This window comes from Amphiprion ocellaris, chromosome 15, assembly GCF_022539595.1.
Source record: "Amphiprion ocellaris isolate individual 3 ecotype Okinawa chromosome 15, ASM2253959v1, whole genome shotgun sequence".
Classification (NCBI taxonomy): domain Eukaryota; kingdom Metazoa; phylum Chordata; class Actinopteri; family Pomacentridae; genus Amphiprion; species Amphiprion ocellaris.
Window position 1 is genome coordinate 14,502,282 of NC_072780.1, and position 20,401 is coordinate 14,522,682.

The 20,401-nt window shown below is 41.0% G+C and overlaps 1 protein-coding gene across 1 annotated transcript in view; it reads right to left on the bottom strand.

The window, feature by feature from the left end:
• Window positions 1-20,401, bottom strand: part of csmd2 (CUB and Sushi multiple domains 2) — a 245,624-nt gene that overhangs the window by 24,787 nt on the left and 200,436 nt on the right. Inside the window, exons 45-57 of the mRNA XM_023275803.3 lie at window positions 19,774-19,919; window positions 19,597-19,677; window positions 18,803-18,916; window positions 11,846-12,034; window positions 10,813-10,959; window positions 7,469-7,657; window positions 6,287-6,472; window positions 5,892-6,086; window positions 5,445-5,618; window positions 5,144-5,317; window positions 4,462-4,635; window positions 634-822; window positions 16-189 (exon numbers count right to left, since the gene is read on the bottom strand). Of these exons, the coding sequence (XP_023131571.2) occupies window positions 16-189; window positions 634-822; window positions 4,462-4,635; window positions 5,144-5,317; window positions 5,445-5,618; window positions 5,892-6,086; window positions 6,287-6,472; window positions 7,469-7,657; window positions 10,813-10,959; window positions 11,846-12,034; window positions 18,803-18,916; window positions 19,597-19,677; window positions 19,774-19,919 (2,132 nt within the window). The remainder of the gene's footprint in view (window positions 1-15; window positions 190-633; window positions 823-4,461; window positions 4,636-5,143; window positions 5,318-5,444; window positions 5,619-5,891; window positions 6,087-6,286; window positions 6,473-7,468; window positions 7,658-10,812; window positions 10,960-11,845; window positions 12,035-18,802; window positions 18,917-19,596; window positions 19,678-19,773; window positions 19,920-20,401) is intronic.

Here is a 20,401-nt window from a genome sequence, read left to right on the forward strand (position 1 = left end):
TGTAGGTTTCCATACCAGAACAGTGTGGTGGCGAGCCGCTCCACTGCCCGTCCAGCTGGCACATTCTTGTTGTGTTGCCAATGATGGTACGCTGGCCTATGCAGCTGTAGCGGATGACTGAGCCTACTGTTCGACGGTCACCTGAGATCTGGGCGTAAGGAGGCATGCTGGGGCGGTCACATAGCACCACTGTCCAATCAAAGCAAAGAAATTAGAGGAAAAAAGTTTGGAATATATCACATGTAGAATAATGCCTCTAAATTCACTATATCACATATTTCTACTATTTCCTGCAGAATTTGTTGATTTATTTTGCTGTATACAGTATATTGTTGTTCTTGGGAACTGTGACGGTAATTTTCATCATGATTTAACATTTTACATAGTAAACATTTCATTAATCAATTCTAGTTATAAGCCACTGATATGTCTTGTTTGCAATAATTAGCCAGAAAAAATAAGGCTTACATAGGAGGACGATAGCAGACTACTGTTTTAAGAAAATCAGTATAAACCTTTTCTGAGTGGAGTAGTAGCAACAGAGCTATGTAAACCGTCTTCTTTTTTCAGGCCATACAAAAAAAAACTGAAATCATGCACCATCACTTGCAACCAACCCCCCAGGTTACTCACACAGGCATTTGGGCAAGGAGCGGTCCCAGGTGCCATCCCCCTGACATGAGATAGAGCTGGTGCCCAGCAGGTAGTAGCCTGGGTTACAGCGGTATGACACAGTGGTTTGGAAACTGTAGCGATGCGGCCCGCTGGGCAGTACCTGCCTGATGCTGTTCTCTACATGGCCTGGCTCTGTGCAGTTCACAACTGAGGAAAAGCAATGCAGAGGGAGGAAGGAAATAAAGGAGAATGAGAGAAAACAACATATTTTCTAAGCATTTCAGCAACACATTAACAATTTATAAAAGCTAGAGATGATGATGATGATTCAATAATATAAACTTTTTTTTTTTACAAATATATGCAAATTTTGAAAGCAAGAAAGAAGACAAAAGAGGCTTTTTTTTTGTCTTAATATGATAAGCTTTGATATAGAAATAACGGTCTCCCACACACAGAAAACATGCCCATTTTAGCAGGGATTTCTCTCTCTGTCCATTACTTTCCTCGGCTTCTATTTCTACCCGTCCAGCATCCATCCATTCACCCCAATCCAAATGAAGTAGGAGGCAGACTCCGGAAATAAACATTTGCTTCATTAGAGGCAGCCTCCTGCTGGCCGTCTTGGTGCAGAGATAGTGATGGATGGAAAGCTCACAGGAGAAGAGGCACCATGTCAGTTTAACACCAGATGGAGGGAGTTAGGGAAGGGGAGAATGAGGAATGAGCGAGGGACAGTGAGGGAGGGTGTGGTACAGAGTCAGTGAGGAAGAGGCCCTGATGGTGGAGAATATATTAGAATTCATAACAGAATGTCAGCTGGAGACTACTACCGACACCAATCCATCTTGTGTGTCTCAGATACAAGGCATAAACTAAAATCTTACATTGCTTCAACAAAGTCAGAACACAATGAGTAACAGTTGCTGTCTAGCCTATACTGCTCACCACAACTAAATGTGTAGCATGATGCCAAAGCTCTAATGGCTTCTAAAACAGAGTCTGGGAGAGCCCACGCAGCCATTATGCCCCAGTTTGCCTTGCCAGTCTTGCCCCCATGAGTGTGTCTTTGCTACAGCCAAAATGAACCCATTGTATGCTAATGTGCCTAAAAGCTTGCTCATTTTCATGCTCCCAAGCTGGCCAGCATAGCTAAATCACCCCCCAAATACCTATTATAATGTATTCCTTCCAGTAGAGCGCTGACCTGTGGTGCCATCATTTAGAACTTACCGCATAATAACACTACAAAGGGTTTTTCGAAGCAGTTGAGCTGCTTCAGTGTGAGACTTTCCAAGCTTGGAATTCAGTTCTGAGCAAATGTGCTCAGGCAACACAGGCTCAAACACGATCCAACAGTCATCTAAAATTACTGACCTCCTAGTAAATTCTTGTGTGTGGCCCACTAGGCAGGGAGAGAGGAAGCAAAAGGATGAAAGGAAAAGAAGAATAAAAGAGAGAGGGGAAGAAGGGCTGAGGTAATTCATCTCTGTTCAACTCAGAAGTGGGAACCCTGGTCACCCTCTCCTCCTCTTGGCCTACTGCCAAGTAACAGCCCGGTAAGTGATGTGTCAGAGAGTGTTTTTCCTGCCCTGTGTCTCTTGCCTTTTATCACCGAAAGACAAATAAACACACACGAGTCATCCAAAGAAGGTACTGTTGCTGCAACTCAAATTGGCGATTAGAGAGGAAAAGAGGACTGGCTGCACTGGTGCTGCTCTCATGCTCCTTGCATTATTGATGGAGCCTACAGACTCTTATAGTTAAAATCTAGACAGTGGAAATCATTACCTTCGTCTGACTGACTCCCACCCTCACCTCTTTTCCTGCCTTGTCGATCTATCCCCTACTCTGTCTCCTCTTAAAAGAAAAGCCAATTCTTAGATTTAGCTGAAACTAAGGTGAAATGAACGTTATCAGAGTCTAGTTTTTCATTCAGGAAGGGCACGACAGACAGACCACACTTCACTAAATATGTCCTGATTGCTGTAATTAAGGTGATAAAACTGACTGACAGAAAGACCTCTAAGCTACTTATGTCTCCACATCTACCACAAGAACAATGGCAATCAAAACCGACGGCCAGGCCCACCCACACACATATGCAGAGGAGCGCACAGTTGTCACATAAAATGCATGTAAGAGCCATCATCTGCATCGAAACAAGGCCAATGCTAATATGATGTCACTGGCAGAGAGATTTAATGCATAGTGTCTGGAAAGTATATCTTGCCTGCTTGTGAATGCAGTAGCCAAATGTAACTCCCTTTTTTTTTAAATAACAGAATATGTATTACTGTAAGATTTGTAACCCCCATATTCATTCAGAAATGTCTAAAAAAAGACCAAATTCTTTTCTCCTCATTTGAAACAAACTCATAAGTCAATCAGTTGCTGCTTCTGTCACTACTTTGTCACACTGAAGGCCCGACCTTGCAAGCAGCCCCTTTCTGTGCCTGTCAGAAAGCCTTCGGTTAGTAGGGGCTTAGAGACAGACATGAGCGGCAAGATACAAGGCTTGTCGCAAAAACACTGTCAAATTAAAAGTCCTAGCCTTACTCACACAACGCAGAGCAGGGTACTTCTTATTCTGAGCAAAAGCCAAGATGCAGGTCTCCAAAGGCTTCTGACTTTCATACAAGCTCAAGGATCCTGTGATTGTTTCTGGCTGTCTTTGCATGGTTATTCACTAAGTTTGTTTCCCTGACAGACAGGTGAGCCTCAGGGTGGAACAGAGGTAGCTAGGCTAAAAGGAAACATGTAAATATTATCCGGAACCTCCACGGACCACATGTGTTATGCCGTGGTAATTAAATAATCCAGGATTCTTTTTGGTTTTTCATTTCAATTTCCCCTAATATGCATCAGTTAAAGTCTTTCTCCCCTTCCGTGCCTCTGTGCTTCATCTCCACTCTCCCTGTGACTGGGGTCATCTGTGGCCACAGAAGATACGACCTTGCACAATACAGTAGGTAATTTAATACCTTTCAACACAAAGGGATGAGAATACAAAAGGAGAACCATACTGATTGCCAAGCAAGTTGAAAGAAAGATACTCTTTGGCAATGTCCTCGCTCTCTGCAGTAGGTATGTACAAAGCTGGTTTACACATCACAAAAATAACTTGCTATGCTATGCCACAACATTAAAACCACCAGTTTAACATTGTGTAGATCCCCCTTGTGTAGCCAAAACGGTTCTGAGCCATTAATGCACGGTCTATACAAGAAGCTCTCCTGTGGTATCCAGCACCAAAACATTAACAGCAGATCGCTTAAGTCTTAGAAGTTGTGAGGTGAGACCTCTATGGAACAGTCTTGTTTTTCCAGCTCATCCCAGAGATTTTGATCAGGCTAAGATCTAGGATATTTGGAGGCCAAGTCAACAACATAAACTCTTTGTCATGTTTCTCAACCCATTCCTGAACAATGTTAATAATCCTTCTGAAAGAGGCTACTTCTTGACAAGATGTACGTAGGCCTGCAACAATGTTTAGGTAGGTGTTACATTTCAAAGTTACTTCCCCATGAATGCAACAGCAAAACATTGCCCAAAACATTGGTCTCACTAACCCTCAAACATTCACACATATTTGTGTAAGATGCATACAGAGAAAGATTTTAAAATTAAGCTGTTTTTGATACATTTTTCTCTTGTATTTGTAATTCATTTTCACACAACTTATTACGCAGCTTTGTTTAATCTGCACTTAAAAAATAATGTTCTGGTATCAGCTAGATTGAGTGGTAGATAGAATCGGGAATGTGTCGTCCATCTGCTCTGGTTCTTTACGTTTATTCTTCAATCTGGAGAATATCTGCATATGTGTATCGACTTGACACTTACTTTTACACCTGGGTAGGGCATTGCTCCACTGCCCATTGGCCTGGCACACAGATTTTACAGCCCCCTGCAGAACATATCCGGTATTGCAGACAAAGCGCACAATGTCATTTAAGTTGAACTGGGTTCCTTGGGTCATACCAAATGTAGGGTTGCCAGGGTGACCACACGTGATGGCTGAGAGAGTCAAAAGAGAAAGAATGTCGTGTTGATACAAATATAGAACAGTTAAACAATTTAGAAAGGTTTAATATTAAATAATTATTTGAATTAAAAGGACCTCTATTGGAAAAAGGTACCAAAAAGGCACTCTGGTATGATCTAAGCGAATTTAAATCACAGGCCCTACTCCAGTGGCACTGGCTGCTTGTATTCTCTTCCAACTATTTTTGTAAAAAGAGTTGTATTATGGAGGAAAAAAAGAGCATTACTTCAGAATAATAATCTCATCTTTTTAATGGCAGGGTAAAACATATGTTCACTAGCAGGAATGAATTGGTGATCAGGGCCCAGGTATAATCACAGTAAACTGGTCGTCAGTATCAACCCTGAACAAGTCTGATTATTGCCTCCACAGACAAGTTTCGGCTTAGCTTCTGAAGCAATGCTCAAATCACCCGAGTCTTTACCTACACACTATGCCTCCTATAGCTTTAAGAATAAACTATTCTGAGTGGGCACTTACGGACACAGACAGGAGTCCGTCCTGACCAACGGTGATCTTGTTCACAGATCCGGACTGACACGCCAATGAGACGAAATCCTGGGTTACACTGGTACACGACGCTGCCTCGATAGTTATAATTTTCCCCAATGATCTGGCCATTCACAATTGGCTCTGGGGTGCCGCAATGGCCAGCTAACAAAGAATAAAGAAGGAAAAAGTCAAGAATGCACACAACTGCTTTGAACAACTGTTGTAGTGATGTGTAGGACTTTATGAGGTTGTATTGTAATGTATTATTTTTGACTGCTGAAGATCTCACCTAGACACTGGACCTGTGTTCCACTCCAAAGCCCATTGGACATGCACTCTCGTACCCGAGAACCCACCAAGGTATATCCTGTGTTGCAGGAAAAAATGGCTGTGGCTCCATACACAGTTAGTGTTCCAATCTTGTTGCCATTTGGTGGAGTCCCAAGGTCCCCACAGGAGATGACTGAAATTGAGCAAACAACATTACAATCCCATATGGTAAAAATGTAATGAAGAATACTGATCTCTTTTGTTTGGAAGATGGTTTTGTCTGACTTTCATTCATTTTGCTTTGGTTAGGGGAGCTATAGCTGTTCGGCTACGTTCTTTTCTTAATATCACAGGGAAAATAAGATATATTTGGATTCATTTATTTCAGAAACCTGTTAAATTACTTTTTTTCTAGAAGAGGTTTTTTGATCTCTGTAAGGCAGTTATAAGAAGCAACAGCACTTACTGTCACAGACTGGACGAGGATCGGGGTAGTTCCATGTGCTGTTGGCTTGGCACCGTATGACCCTTTGACCTCTGTAGTAATATCCTGGGTCACATATGAGCATCATTATAGCGTCATATTGGTTTTGAGTCCCATAAATTAGTCTCCATCTCCCATGCTCCACTGCAGAATGACCAATGTCAGGACAGGTAACCGCTGGAAGGTGAAAAATAAAGCAACTATTATCAATTCACTTTGTTTAAAATAAACATCTATTTTACCTTTTTGTCAATGAAAAACATTTTGAGAACTTATACCTTTATATATATGATGATGCAATTCACTGAGACATTTTAAGAACTTGTTCAGTTCATAATGCTGCAACTAAGCAAATTGCAAGTAAGAGAAATACTCACGAACACATCTGGGTGGAGCCTCAATAGGGCTCCACCTTCCAGACTCTTGACAGATCACTGAGGTGGTGACAGGCCCAGAAAGTCTAAATCCAGGATTACACTGGTAGGTAGCACTGGCTCCGAGAGAGAAGTCCTGGCCGACAATACTTCCATTAACAGGAGGAACTGGCATTCCACAAGACATGACTAGAAAAGGAAAAAGGATGCAGCAGGTAAGTTAGGTACAGCATGCAAACAAAATATTCATGAAAGAATGAAAGCACAGGTAGCAAAGTATATTGTAATACCCATCTTTGTATGCAGAGTAACTAGCCCCCTCTACAAATACACTACAAGAGCCTGTGTTGATGTGCAGTAAGCATCAGCTTGGGTCGCCATCTGCACAATAGTAAACAATCATGTCTAGAGAGAACACATGCAATTCATGTGGAGATTACACCTGGTGCAGACTTGACCAGAGTCTGAATGGCTGCCCAGCTTTGCTGCAGCTGCTACTGTTAATAAGGCTGGTTAAAAACTAGACTGGGGAAGCAGAGCTTTTGGATTTCATGTTTCATGATGGAATTTAAAAGAAACTCACAATACAAGCAAATAGAATTCACCGATATTGTAACTCAGCGAAGATGGCACGAGAGCATCACAACCTTATACAATATTTCTGTATAAATGTGCAAAGTGACAAGTGGGTAACTGAGACTTACATCACAACACAAATATATCACGCATTTTAGCTCAGATAAACCAAAAATCATTAATTTAAGGGTAAATTTGCAAAGCAGCTGTTACGAATTGAGAAGTGAGCTTTCTAAAAGCACACCAGGCTGTGAAGTTGTTGATGATTGCACACTCAAATAAAATCATACTTTCATCCAAAGTAAATTGATTCAGTGACCCTTTGTTCAATCAGTTCAGAACAGAATGTCTTAACTTACAAAATACATTTGCTACAAAAATATATTTTCAAACTCAGCATACCTGTTGGGCTATGAGTGTTATCGCTTTTGAGAGGTGGGAATAGATACTGAATGAGTCACAACAATATTCACAAATTTTTCACAGTTGAAGGAAATTCTTGTGCAAACTGATGTGCATGATAAAAGTGAAATTATCCTGTTTTGAACAGATAAGGTAAACTTGTCTCTCAACCTTACCCGTGACCTGCTGCCATGACTGAACCCTCACCTTGACAAAGTGGTACTGGTGCATTCCACTGGTATGTCCCCTGTGCAGTCCGGGTGCATGAAGCGCTGCTCTGGCCTATAAGCCGGAAGCCCTGGTCACAGCTGAAACGCAAGGTGCTGCCTAGCTTAGTCCCTGTCAGACTGTGTACTGTGCCATTTACAGGGTTGTTTGGAGGGCTGCAGTAGGCCGCTATGAGTAAAATAAAAGAAAAAGGTAAATATGTAAATAGGCATCCTGATAAAAGGGAGCGCAACAAGCATAAAAAACAACAATAATGCAAGATGATGCAAGTTGTTGAGAAGGTTAAGGATTAATGCACTTTCAATAACACAGAGCACCAGATCTCTTTTGTACCTTCCATGCATGGTGAGGTAAAGAAGGTAATGTATTAATACGAGTGTTACAATGCAATCTCTTTTAGGCAAGACTTGTAGTCTTAAGACAAGGAAAATTGATTAAAGGAAACTAATGTTCTGCAAAGCAAAACGGGAGTTTGTCAGCAGCTGCAGAGGAGGATCATAAAAGTGATGGATACAAAATAAAAGGACCAAAGTATCTGTTTTTGTTTGTTGGCTAAATTGGTGGCAGCAATAGTCATTTATCATTACAAATGGTGCCAGCAAAAGGTCCACATTTTACAACGAATGGAGGACTCACATGCATAGCTGCATATCACAGTTCTCACAGTAATGTGGCATCACTACACATCTGCTGGAGAATATGTGAGTTTAAGTAAAGGAACACAGATTGTGAAAACATTTTTGAAATTATGCGATGCAATAATGCGACACAGAAAATGATGCTCATTGCTGTAAGAGAATCCCTATGACCACATTACATTTCTATAAAAATGCAAATTCTAACTCAAACAGCACACATGTGGCAATGGAAATGGCCTCTTTTTCAAGTTAGTGGGAGTTTTTACCACCAAGCAGACAATCAGATAAAACTCCCTCTCAGTATAAAATCTTAAAGCCCTGTCGATGGTTAGTAAGTATTCAGCATTTTTGAGGCGTTGCTACCTCACCAAAAATGTTCAAATGAGACAGACAAGTTGAGACTTTTCAAGTGAGCTGTCACACCTTTTTGTGGCACTGAAAAGATTTTAGATCAAACAGTTTATGACACTGAAGCTGACTAGGAATAATGCTAGATTTCTTAAGAGATGATACACAACAGATGTACTTCAGGCTCTAGTAATTTTGTAAAGAGCAGGTTGAAATTCTTGACATCTCAATTAAAAAATAATTTCTCAGTAATGTTCTCTTTCATGACTGCATAGACAAGACAAAGAACACAGGCAAACCCAAATTTAAAATGACAGAGCTACTGTATATGTTCCTTAGAGAGGCCTTCTCTGTCCGTCACTGTGACTGGCTGCTTCTGAGCCACCTTTGAGTTCAATTATTCACTTATATCTCTGTCCGACTCATTTGCCCTTCTTTCTGTGTACATCGCTGCTTCTTCTCTCTGGCCTGTTACAGTAGAGTGTACAACTTGTATCTGCAATTAGCCCTGCAGCTCAGAATGAATCGAATCTACAAGAAAAGGTGGGAAGTGACTGACAGAGAAAAAAAAAGTGACATACAGGCATAAAAGTAAAGCTGCCCTTGAATAGTGAATTTCCTAGTCTACTAGTAGTTATATTGTAATCCATTAGTTGGCTGGTCGTTGCATATTTATGATATCAAATCATCAACATATATCTGTTTTTAGGGACATCAGAAAATGATTTGTGTTCCAGGGCTGAAGTAGAATGCTATAAGTGGGTTATACTACAGGAATACAAAAGAGCCACTAAAGATCTTTAAAATAAAAATATTACAAGTGCATGCTGAAAGCGAGCTGTAGCAACACTTGCAAAAGTGATAGGCTAATGACTCTGAATCTGTCGAGCAAATAGCAAGGAAACGGAAGCTTTTTGGTAATAAGCCTAACCACATAATATGCCAATACTGCCATCAGTCTGATGCAGTGGTCTTCCATCAAAAAACACGCTTGGCTGCTACATCAGTGCTCTGGTGGATAGTTTAAAAAAAAAAAAAAAATCATCAAAGTTAAACCAGCTCTGTCTCTTTACCTGCCCTCTCTGTGTACTTGCCTTTCAGGGTGTGATGAGAGTGTGCTGTGGTGGGACCCAGATGCTGGGTCTGACCTTATCCCCTGAAAAAATCTCACATTTTAGATTTCCTGTCTGACATATGTACTATACTATCCAATATCTGAAGAGATCAGTCAAATAAAGCACGTCTTTCCATGTATTAGTATTTCCACATCCTGTAGAGTTGATCTGAATCAACTGATCAAAACATGATTGACTAAGACTTCCCTCATCGACTAATTTTTGGGTGATTGCTAGTGGGCAGCCCTAATAAAGACACAATAAGAAAGGCAGTGAAAAGAATTTTTGACTGTGGATTGACTGAATCAGTCTACATGAAAATGTGTAAATGGACCGATAGAAACAGCGAGAGAAACAAAGGGTCAAAAGTAAGAAAAGGAAACTGAGATGGAGGTTGCAAGAGAAGACGTCTGGTATTTAGTAATGGAAAATCTGCCCTTGGAGACTAAAGATGGATGGATGAGGAACAAAGCTGAATACACTGAATGTGCCTGCCATCTGTTTCTTCCTCTCTACCAAAGTACCACAGAAGGCACTCCATAATGGCCAACTTTTGGGTTCTCAGGCATCACTTTGTGCATCTGTCACTTAACCTGCTATGGCAATATCCATCATTGTCCAAAAAAAAAAAAAAGATTTTAAAAGAAGTTAATGATGAAAGTGAAAAACAGGGCAGAGGAACGACAGAACATCCGGCTGGGGAGACAAAAAGCTCCACTGAGAGGAGGAGGGAGAGAGAGAGAGACAATTAGTCAATCTGTCTGAGTGGTGTTGATACAGAACGGAGGGAGCCTTTTAAATATTTACACAGTCATAATTCACAGCGACTTATGCAGGTGTCGTATACCAACAGGTTCTTCGTGAGAGCAGGACAAAACGGGGGAGTAATAAGCAATACAAGAAACAGCACTTACTAATTCCTATGTTTTACTGCACAACAAGAAGTGTTGCAGATGCCTGCCGCCCCCGTTATGTTGTCATAGCGATGGGTCAGATTTCTAGCTGCTTCAGCTGCAGTTGGCAGCCCAAATTTTGGTCTTGTTGACAAAAGTAAACCAAATATACCACTGATGGAATCACACTCAGAAGGCCCAGAAATAACAGGTCAAACAATACTTTTGTCAAGTGATTCAAAGAGACTGTAAATGAACAACTGCAAGGAAATTACATCTAAAAAATAAGTCTTTTACTTAATACCAGTTTATTCCTGGTCCTTACTCACCTGAGTAGCGTATGCGAAAGCCTTTGTGGCTGGTTGTGTGATCGAAGGACCAGTGCAGGTAGACTTTGTTACTGGAGCTGGTAATGCTCAGCGGACTGGAATAGTTACCACTAAGGGTGATGAGGAGGGGACTTTGTCTGGATGGACCTGAACGAAGATATTAAGAGAAACAATCATTATGCAGAATCCAGCTGTGAAAGTCCTATGACTTTGTGAATAAAATAAATCACACTAATACTTTTATGTAAAACCAAACTAGCTCCTTCTACTCCTTCGAAATAATTTCTTGTGTTGGATCACTGACATAAAACTGAACATATTTCTACCAACGTACATGTATCTGTGATACCCCATTTACCGATAGTGTTAATTTTCTAAATTTTCACAGATTTCTTCTTTTTTTTTTTTTTTTAAATGTTGAATTTTGACATGAATCGTGCTTTTTAGTTATAAAATGATCAGTTCCTAATTGTGGTACAAAAAATAAGGGGAAAAAAAAAAGAAAAAAGATTTGTCCATAATTGTCTTGGCAGCTCCAAGGTTAGCCCTCCACCCGGCAGAAGATAAAAAGCACTAATCAGCATCACTAGTGTATACGACCACCATTTTCCCAGAGCAGCCTGGCAGAGTTGCTGACTGTGCCTCTAATCACATGCAAATGTACAAGGCGGATGTAGATGTTCTGTCACCATGGAAGGGAGCCTATGTGTGTGATTTTCTGTTAGTGGAGGCAACGAGCTTTGCTAGGGACAGTAAATTTAGCTGTCTGGCTCATTGCAGTCTTTAACGACGGATATTTGTGAAGCTGAGTGTTTCACCAGGATTATGTAGAAGGGTATACATACTGTAGGTGACCATGGAATAATACAGAGAGCTGCACCAAAACCATTGCTTTTTCCTTGATAAAGAAATTGATACAAACAGCAATAAAGATACAAAAGAATCAAACTAATGGAGAAAACTCTGTGAAGCTAAATAGCATATAATCTTCTGTATACACAGATTTGTTGTCTTATCAGATGCTGTGACTTACCATCAAAGATTTCAAGCTCATCAAACTGACGGCTGGTCTGGAAGTGTTCAATAGTGAAGGTAATGTTGTAACCGGGTTCTACTTTGACCACCCAGGAGCAAGACTCAAAATGGGGGAAACCGCTGCCTGGAGACTGGCTCATGATGACACCTGTGGAAGCTGTCAGTATCTCATTCATGGGACAAGTCACTGTTGAGAGAAAAAAAAAAAATCTATTAATGTAAAGCACAGAAATATAGAAATATTTACGTATTGTTTCACAATTCTAGATCACGCATAGTGGTGGTTAACTGTAGTAACTACTTTAGTTTACCTCAAAGCACAAATTGGATTAGCTAGATCCATATTGTTGCTGGAGGGGAACTCAATGTGACAAAACACATAGCCAACCTAATTGTCATTCTGATCCTGATGCTGTCACGGGAAAGCAAAGCTGTCCATGCTACGTCAGTCCAAGAAATGGCATAAACATTATATAATATTACTGACTTGTCATCAGCATATTCCCTCCTTTATGTCCATTGTCAGCATATGACAGATGTGATGCTAACTTGGCAACTAATGCTCACATCTGCCTTGAAGCCCTGTTGCTGTGGCATGTCTGAGCAGACCACATCCCTCTGCTCATCTCATTTCCCTGTCATTGGTATTCTTGCGAGACATCTCCATGACATCCTTTGACATTTTCTAGTGGTTTCAGCCTGTATTATCAGACAGTGCACAGGACTCCTGTCTGTTGTGTTTTTGCTGCAATGCTGTGAAGCCAACCTCTTAATCTGCCAGAGCTGTCTGCATGCACAGTGGAGCCACCCAAAACAAGCTGCAACAAGAAAGGATGCAACATGCTGTAACGGCAACAAAATACAACTACAACATTGACCTTTTTTTTTTCTTTTTAGTTTCTCGAGGTTTTGCTTTGCCTGTCTGAGTGCTAAAGAGGTAATAAGCTTTGAAACAATACTTTCAACAGCAAAGAAAATATGCATTTACTTTTCCTTGTTTGCTTGTGATTGCTTTCGTAGCAAAATTATTTCTGTAAATGATCTCTTATAAAATTAGCTGCTTTCTACCATAAAGTAGGGCTTCCGAAGCTTTCCACAGAACATTAGTGCTATTACATTGCAAAAAAATCTTTAGGGCCCGATTTGACAAACTAACAGCACTTAAATGATTTAACACTGAGGTCAATTTTGCTGGAACACAACCCAACAGCTTGTTGAGAGCTTTTGTGATTAACAAAACACCACACCAAATTCACAGAAAAACCATACATTTATCTTACAGCAAGAGGCTTTATTTACTATCATAGGGGGAATCAAGTAACAACACAATGCAATGGTTTAAATGTGATTAAAAAATAATTCAAAGTGCAGGTGCTCCTCACATGCTACTCCACTTATTTGTGTATTTGTGGTTGTCAAACAAGTGTGGCAGGAAATTTAGCTGGAGGTGTAAAATGCCCTTGCTGTGTGTTGTAATTTGAATACCTAAGTCTGTTCGGCCTGAAGGTGAGAAAGAACTTGGCACCTGCATGTCCATCATTACAGTGGAGAATTATTGAATGCTCTAAATCACGTTCAAACAGCGCCTCCTTTCTAGGGCAACATGTGAGTATACACTTGTTTTGTGCACGTGGATGAGCTCGTGTTTGTATCATCGCACAATTGTGTATGCTTTGGCTTGTTCACCCTCCTCTCTGTGTGTTCATAGGGGAAGAGATTATTAAATCTGCGAGAAAAAAATATGGCAGACAGCCTGGGTTAAATAGCATCTGCAAATAATTCGTCGCATTTGTTTTACCGTGCTTGGCACGTCAACTAGGGGGGCTTTATTGCCTCAGGAAATCTCAGATAATGCCAGGTAATCTGTCACTCACAGTAAAGCATGAAAAAATGACTTCAAAGATGTTTCTGCCAAATGCTTTTTCCACAACTTTTTGCCATTTGTAGCATTAGCATTAGTTACAAATAAATGCTACCACGAGCAAGGCATAAAATATAGGGAATGTAAGTAAATGTTGTTTATACTAGTCAGAAAACAGCAGTTTTATCTGAATAAGATAATGTGTGCAAAATTACAGAAGTACCTAACCTGTAATGTACTTACTGGAGTAGCATTCAAATTAGGTCATGAGATGCTGAAATTAAAAATCTACAAAGTAATTTAGGCATCTAATTTGAAAGTAAAGTGACTGTAATCTACTTTGATCCTAAATTCCAAGAAGACATTCATCAAGTCTGTAAAATCATTTACAACCTCCAGCACCTTGGTGGATGTGAGTCAAAAGGTTTCAATCCATCAATAGCAGTGAAACTGATTGCACCTGCAAGTGGAATATAAAATCTAAGAGGGACGTTCATTAAACAATCAATTCTCTGAGGATGAGATGTGTGTTGTCAGTGACCTTTCAGAAAGCTCCAACGTGTCTTCAAAACTGCCTTCAGCTTGTCTTGGAGCTGATGGAAAGAGATGGGCAGCAGCTCTTATCTATAGGCTGCTACTTATTAAACTAATCCACTTTGAAATGAAGCATCACTCTGGCTGTAAACAAAAGGGTATGAGGGGACAAATCTGACAGCTGGAAAAAGGCAGCTGAGACACACAAGGTGAGATCAACGCTGATAGGGCTCAAAATGAAATCTCGCTTTAATGAGACAAGAAATGGAATAAACAGGTAGGAGGAATGGCAATCTGCGATACATCCCTTCCGTTTGTGTATAAATTGTTCATGGTATGCAACAGCTTCCCAATGAAATACGCAGTGGAAAGCTTTTGTGCCGACAAGTACAGATGCACACACGTCTGCATGCATACACACATATTTGTGCACGCCAGTGTGCAAATATAGACACGAGCACGCGCATAAATCCGCAACATATCAAGCCCGTAGTGCTGCAGTGCTTTTGAGATGTCTTTACTCGTGTTGGTATTTAATTAGCATAAGCTTAGGAGCGATAACGAGCTGATTGAAGGGGATGGGCCACAACATAAGCATTAGCGTAGATCAGGACCTAACAACTCTTAGAAGACAGGGATGACAATGTAGATGTGAAAAAGGGGCAGCTGTAATCCATTCTGTGAGACAAAAAGAAGGGGGCAGGGGCAGAAAGAGGCATAATCTATGGAACAAAAAAAGAGACAGATATAGAGGCGAAGGAGGCAAAGGCACCGGGATGAGGAAAGCTACTGTAACTAGCTGGGAAACTAATGTGATGGGTGATTATGTAGGTTTTAACCAGAAATCTGTCTGGGGGCTAAACACAGGGATTTTGGATCATCAGAGCTCATTGTGTTTTCATTAATGAATTCAAGCAACACTTTGTACTGATGCTGCTGCTTTGTGTGTGTGTGTGTGTGTGTGTGTGTGTGTGTGTGTGTGTGATGCTCAAACTCCCTGTGGTCTCAGCAGAGAGCAAATGTAGTTAAGGCCTGTGGGCCCAATACAACCTAGTATAATCAAGCAGAAGGCAAATCAAATACTGAACAAACCAACTGGTTGTTCTGATGGCAGGGAATAAAAGAGAGGCTGAAACCAAGAGCATAACTGCCAGCAATTTATCTGTGTTTACATGTGCATGGTGGTGGCTGTTATATCTCTACCGGTACGTCAGTGAGACAGAAATAGAGAAAGACAGATATGTGTATTGATAGACACCTGTGCATTAAAGTGTGTGAGAATACACAGCGCTGTGTTTTGAGCTCCAGACAATGACAAAAAAAGGGGAAAAAAAGTGAGAGTGGGGGAACAAGGATACATGTGTTATGTAAGAACAGAAGTCTGATGCTATTGAGTCAGGGGAGAGAAGTGGTGAGTGAGGGAGGAGGGAATGCAGAGAATAAATGAGGATACTGGCGCTGAGGGGCAAGCAAGACTGCAGAACCGGCTTTGGTTCCAGTGCCGCTCTTTGGAAGACTATCATGGAATGAGAACATCCACTGCTGTATGACCCAGACAGGAGCTAGACCAGTGTGGATGTGTATACAGTATATGAAGGAGCATGCGATGTGTGCTTGTGTGTAGGGGGTGGGGGCAACTCGATGTGCAGGGGAGGGTTGTGCTTGTCAGAGCTAGAAGTGGTGATTTGATAGGTGCAGCTGCAGCCGGTATGTCCCCTGCATTTCAATGAGCTGTGCACTTCGTCTCTTCGCTGCCCTCCAACTAAGCCTCTCCCTGTCTCGTTTTCTCGCCTCACTTTAAAACTCCACTCTCACTTACTTGCCACCCTTCTGCTCATTTAGCAGTTTCTCCTCCATCTTTTCCAACCCAATATTGGCGTTTTTTCCTCAAGAATTCTGCTTATTCAGAGTTATCTCAAACTCCTCTCTTTGTATCAGTTTATCTTTGACCCTTCTCTCTCCCCATCCAATCTTCTTCTCTTCCCTTATGCTAGGATCAGTTTGTTCTTTTAACTTTTTTCCTGTGCTTTCAACTCCCTCTTATTCCCCTCTTCTTCCTCAGCGTTTGTTATCTCTGGCCTCTCCATCACCCTGGTCTGTGTCAATGCAGGCAAAGCGCCAGGAGGGAAGGAGAAAAAGGCAGGAAGTAGATGTACACTTGAACAGTTTGTCAACAGTGTATCACTCAGCATAAGGGGAACAAATTATTGGGGCACCAAAAACCATAAGTGCAGTTTTACAGCTGAAATTCACAAAAAACAAACAAACAAAAAACCAGCAATGAAAGCCACTAAGATATCATGGAATTTTACAAAGTTCAGCAAAGCTAACTGTGAACAGAAAGAAAAGGGAAATCATAACATGGCATAAAGAACAAAGAAAACAAAAAAGTCAACATTTACATTGAAATCTCACTCTCCTGGGTGAAAGCCGTCCATTTAATGCATTATGCCACCACATACTCCTCTCACAACGGACTTTGTTGCTCTTTATACTGTCTATCTCATCTGGGTGAAAAGACCTATAACTGGCCTAAATCTTCCACCACTTTGATTTTCTAAAGCCTGTATACAGAGCCAAGTGGAGGTGTGGAGAAGCGTAGTTTCCTCTCAGACTACTGAAATTACAATATGCTGAAAGGTTATATAGAGATTTTGTCCAATGATGCCAAAAAATGCTGCTTTGGCTACGATATGCTTTATTGTGCACATGTCCATGTGCAAATGTCTGTCAGCAAACAAGAAGCAGTAAAAATACAACCAGATTGATTTTCTTTTTTCTTCGGATTTTTGACACTTCCTGTCTCCTCGGCTCTGCCTCTCACTAGGTGTGTTAGCTACTTTGTTCTGTGTCTTCATTCCTAGCCTACACATAGCTCCCTTTCCCCTTTTCATTGCCCTCTTTCTTTTTCCTAATTCTTTTTTATCTCTCTCCTTTTTCACCTCATGCTGAGAGCATTTGCATATTTTTCCAATTTAGCACTCTAAATTAGCTGCATTTATCAAACTTCGCCTACTCTCCCTCGTCCACCACATATACCACAAACACAATGAGACACACATAACTTTTTTTTTTTTAAAAAAGAAAGCAAGAGAATGAAAGATATATGCTTTTATAATACTGTGAGGCAAAAAAGAAACAGGAGGACCCCTATATGCACCCAGTCTCTTGCCCAGAGGAAAAGTGTTGCACACAACAAGATGCAGTGTGTGGGGAGCGCTGCACTCATGGAATCCTATGGGAGGAGGATATCTCAGCATGAAGAGAGTGCCCCAGCAGCCACCCTCTGCCTCATGGGAGCCAAGTATCAGCCACAGAGATGGAAAGTGGTACCAATCTGATATGTGGTGTTGCTCAATGACTAGAGGCAGAAAAAGTACCGACGGGAGCCAGAAATAAGGCAGAACTCAAACTAGTGCATAAGTCTATGGTTAGTGCGTAGTGATATAGGCTATCTATAACCTTGCTGAAAATAAACTCACAGGACCCCTCTTGGCAGACAAAGGCAGAGTTCACCTGTGTTGTATTATGTGTGAAACATTTAAATCCTTTTCAATTGAGTTGATGCATCTCAAGAGACACTGTGCAAACAATAACTTCTCTTCAGTGTGATGTACTGTAATGTGTGCTTTAGAAGAAGCTATTCTTTTTACAAAGCTATTGCGCATATAAAGGTAACAGTTCTTCATATTGTTCACATACATGTCCCTTACTGTGCCTATACTGCTGCACGGTAAAGCAACCCTAGGACAGACAGGGTTGAAATATTCAAGGATTCCAAACATTTGTGTTTTTTAAAAGGTATAAGTTAAGTTTAGTAATTTAACTTTTAGGCCAATTTTGACAGCACCAGTAAAGAAGAGGACAAAAACCAGTTCAAATAGCTTGAGACAAAACCCACCAAATTAAACAATGGAAAGACACCAGGAATGTCTCTCTGAATGTCAACATGATGCTGAAAGTATCATGAGAGATCTTAACTGTTGAAGAATTTTTGCTACCATGTTGCTCTGACTTTCTGTTAATGTCATGGCTGTGGAACCATTTTCGGCTGCATGTAAACTGAATGGCAATGGAGCTAAAACTGCTGATCCTTTCTAAAAGCTGCTTAATAAAAGACGGCACAGAGACATATTTTCAATGACATACACATGCTTACAGTTTGTCGTCTAGCTGTGATTTTTGAATGTCATATGTAAACAGATTGTTGTTCAGCAGTCAAACATCACCAGCACAAGAATAAACTATATAGTACATCCTAACACAGTACTGAAAGGAGGCCAGACTTGAAACTACAAGCATTCACTTGATATTCAGCGATTCATGACTGAGGATTTAATCTAATCAACACACTGTATAGATTTGAGAACTCTTGTACAGTATTTGTATAATCCACTGACTTTCATGGAGAGAGTAAGAAAGGAAGATGTTTAAAAAAAAAAAAAAACCTTAATATATGCAGCTAAACGGGAAAGAGTACACAAAAGTGTTCTTCAAATCAGATTTCGGGACAAGTGCCCTGAATGTTCAGACACTGTCAAGCTGCATGCACTCACTTACCATCACATGAGGGTGGAGGCCCCTCAAATTCCAAGTGTGTACCTAACCGACAGGTCAGAATACTGTTTCCGCTTAACTGGTATCCTGGGAGACATCGGTATCGCACTATATCACCTGAAAATAGAGATGGATGGGGGAAAGGTACAGTCAATGACAGATCAGAGATGGTGGCAACAATTATTATGACTAGCCAAGCCAAAAAAAATCTTCATATACCAATCAGTGTTCCTCTGTGAGGATACTAATATGGCAGAAAAGCAAGTAATTACAGTCCGTTGTGTGACTCTCTGAAGGAAAAGTTAACAGTGGAAAAAAGTACCATAATAAATTCCCACTGGGAATCCTAGAGATGAAACACTATGTCTGTGTTGGTACCTTTGTCTCTGTGAATAATAACAAGTCAAGGAGGTATGCAAATAAAAAGATTAGGAGAATTAATTTTCATTGTCTTCGACTGGGAATGAGAGCACCTGCCCCAAATTCCACAGGCTTTCAGATTATTTTGTCATAATCATTCATTTATGCCAGTGCCTCAAAGCTCCTTGGGCGATGCTGTTTGTGGTGAGTCTGCATTCAATACCACTGACTTGTGGCAAGTGCAGCCAGCGAACCTGGAGCAATGTAAACTGTCAAAGCAGGAAGGGGAACTGACAGTGGGATTAACTCTTCAAAATGCTGCATTTCTCCAAGTGACGACGGGACCAACATGTAACACAAAAACGGCATCACTACCCAGATAGCAGTGGTGCTCTGTCTACATGCAAGTGTCTTTTTGTGACAGCTTTACCACCTACCGATCTTGAATTCCTTGCTTGCCATGAGGATCTCTGCATTAGGAATGATGGGGGGAGGCAGGCAGTACTGCAGCCTGTAAGCTTTATTTAGAACATCAAAAACAAAAAAGAGTTTAATCACAGATTCTATGTGAATCATCTGGTAGAAATAAAAATCAAGTAAGATAATTTATGTACCTTGATAACCGATACGGAACAGTCCACCCTTTTCTGTGTTACTACGGAACCGTATCAGCACCTGATTGGACGTGCTACTTGGTGGGTCATTGGGCTCCCCGTCAGTGAAAACACCTAGTTTCCTCGCTGTCTCCTGTGGACCATCCCTACAAGGGAAGAAATGTCAAAGGTCAACTGTGGCTTCAGAAACAACAATACACTGGGGAAAGCAAGATCTACCGAAGAGCTCATTTGTTCTCAAACCATAAAGCACCTTGAAACTCTGTGACACAAACCAAAGTACACCACATGGTAGATTATTGTCAGGCAGCTTCCAGCAGCAGACTATAATCAAGCTGCTCTCACTTCATCAAACCCAGAGCAATTACTCTGGCCTGCTCTGGGTGATTATGTTAAAATAAGGTAGAAATTACAGATAAGCATGGAATGACAGGTCTGGATTGCGCTGTTTTTGCTAACAGCCATCCAATGGGAGTGTCCCTGGAAGCTGTGGCCCAGCCTTGGCAGTCCCCTGGTGCGGGCATGGCTGATTAAGCTAGCTCCCAGATTCCTGCCACAACCATTCAGCTTAAAAACCATCTGTCTTTGGCTGTCAGACTGGGCATGGGAGATTACAAGCAGCTCTGGA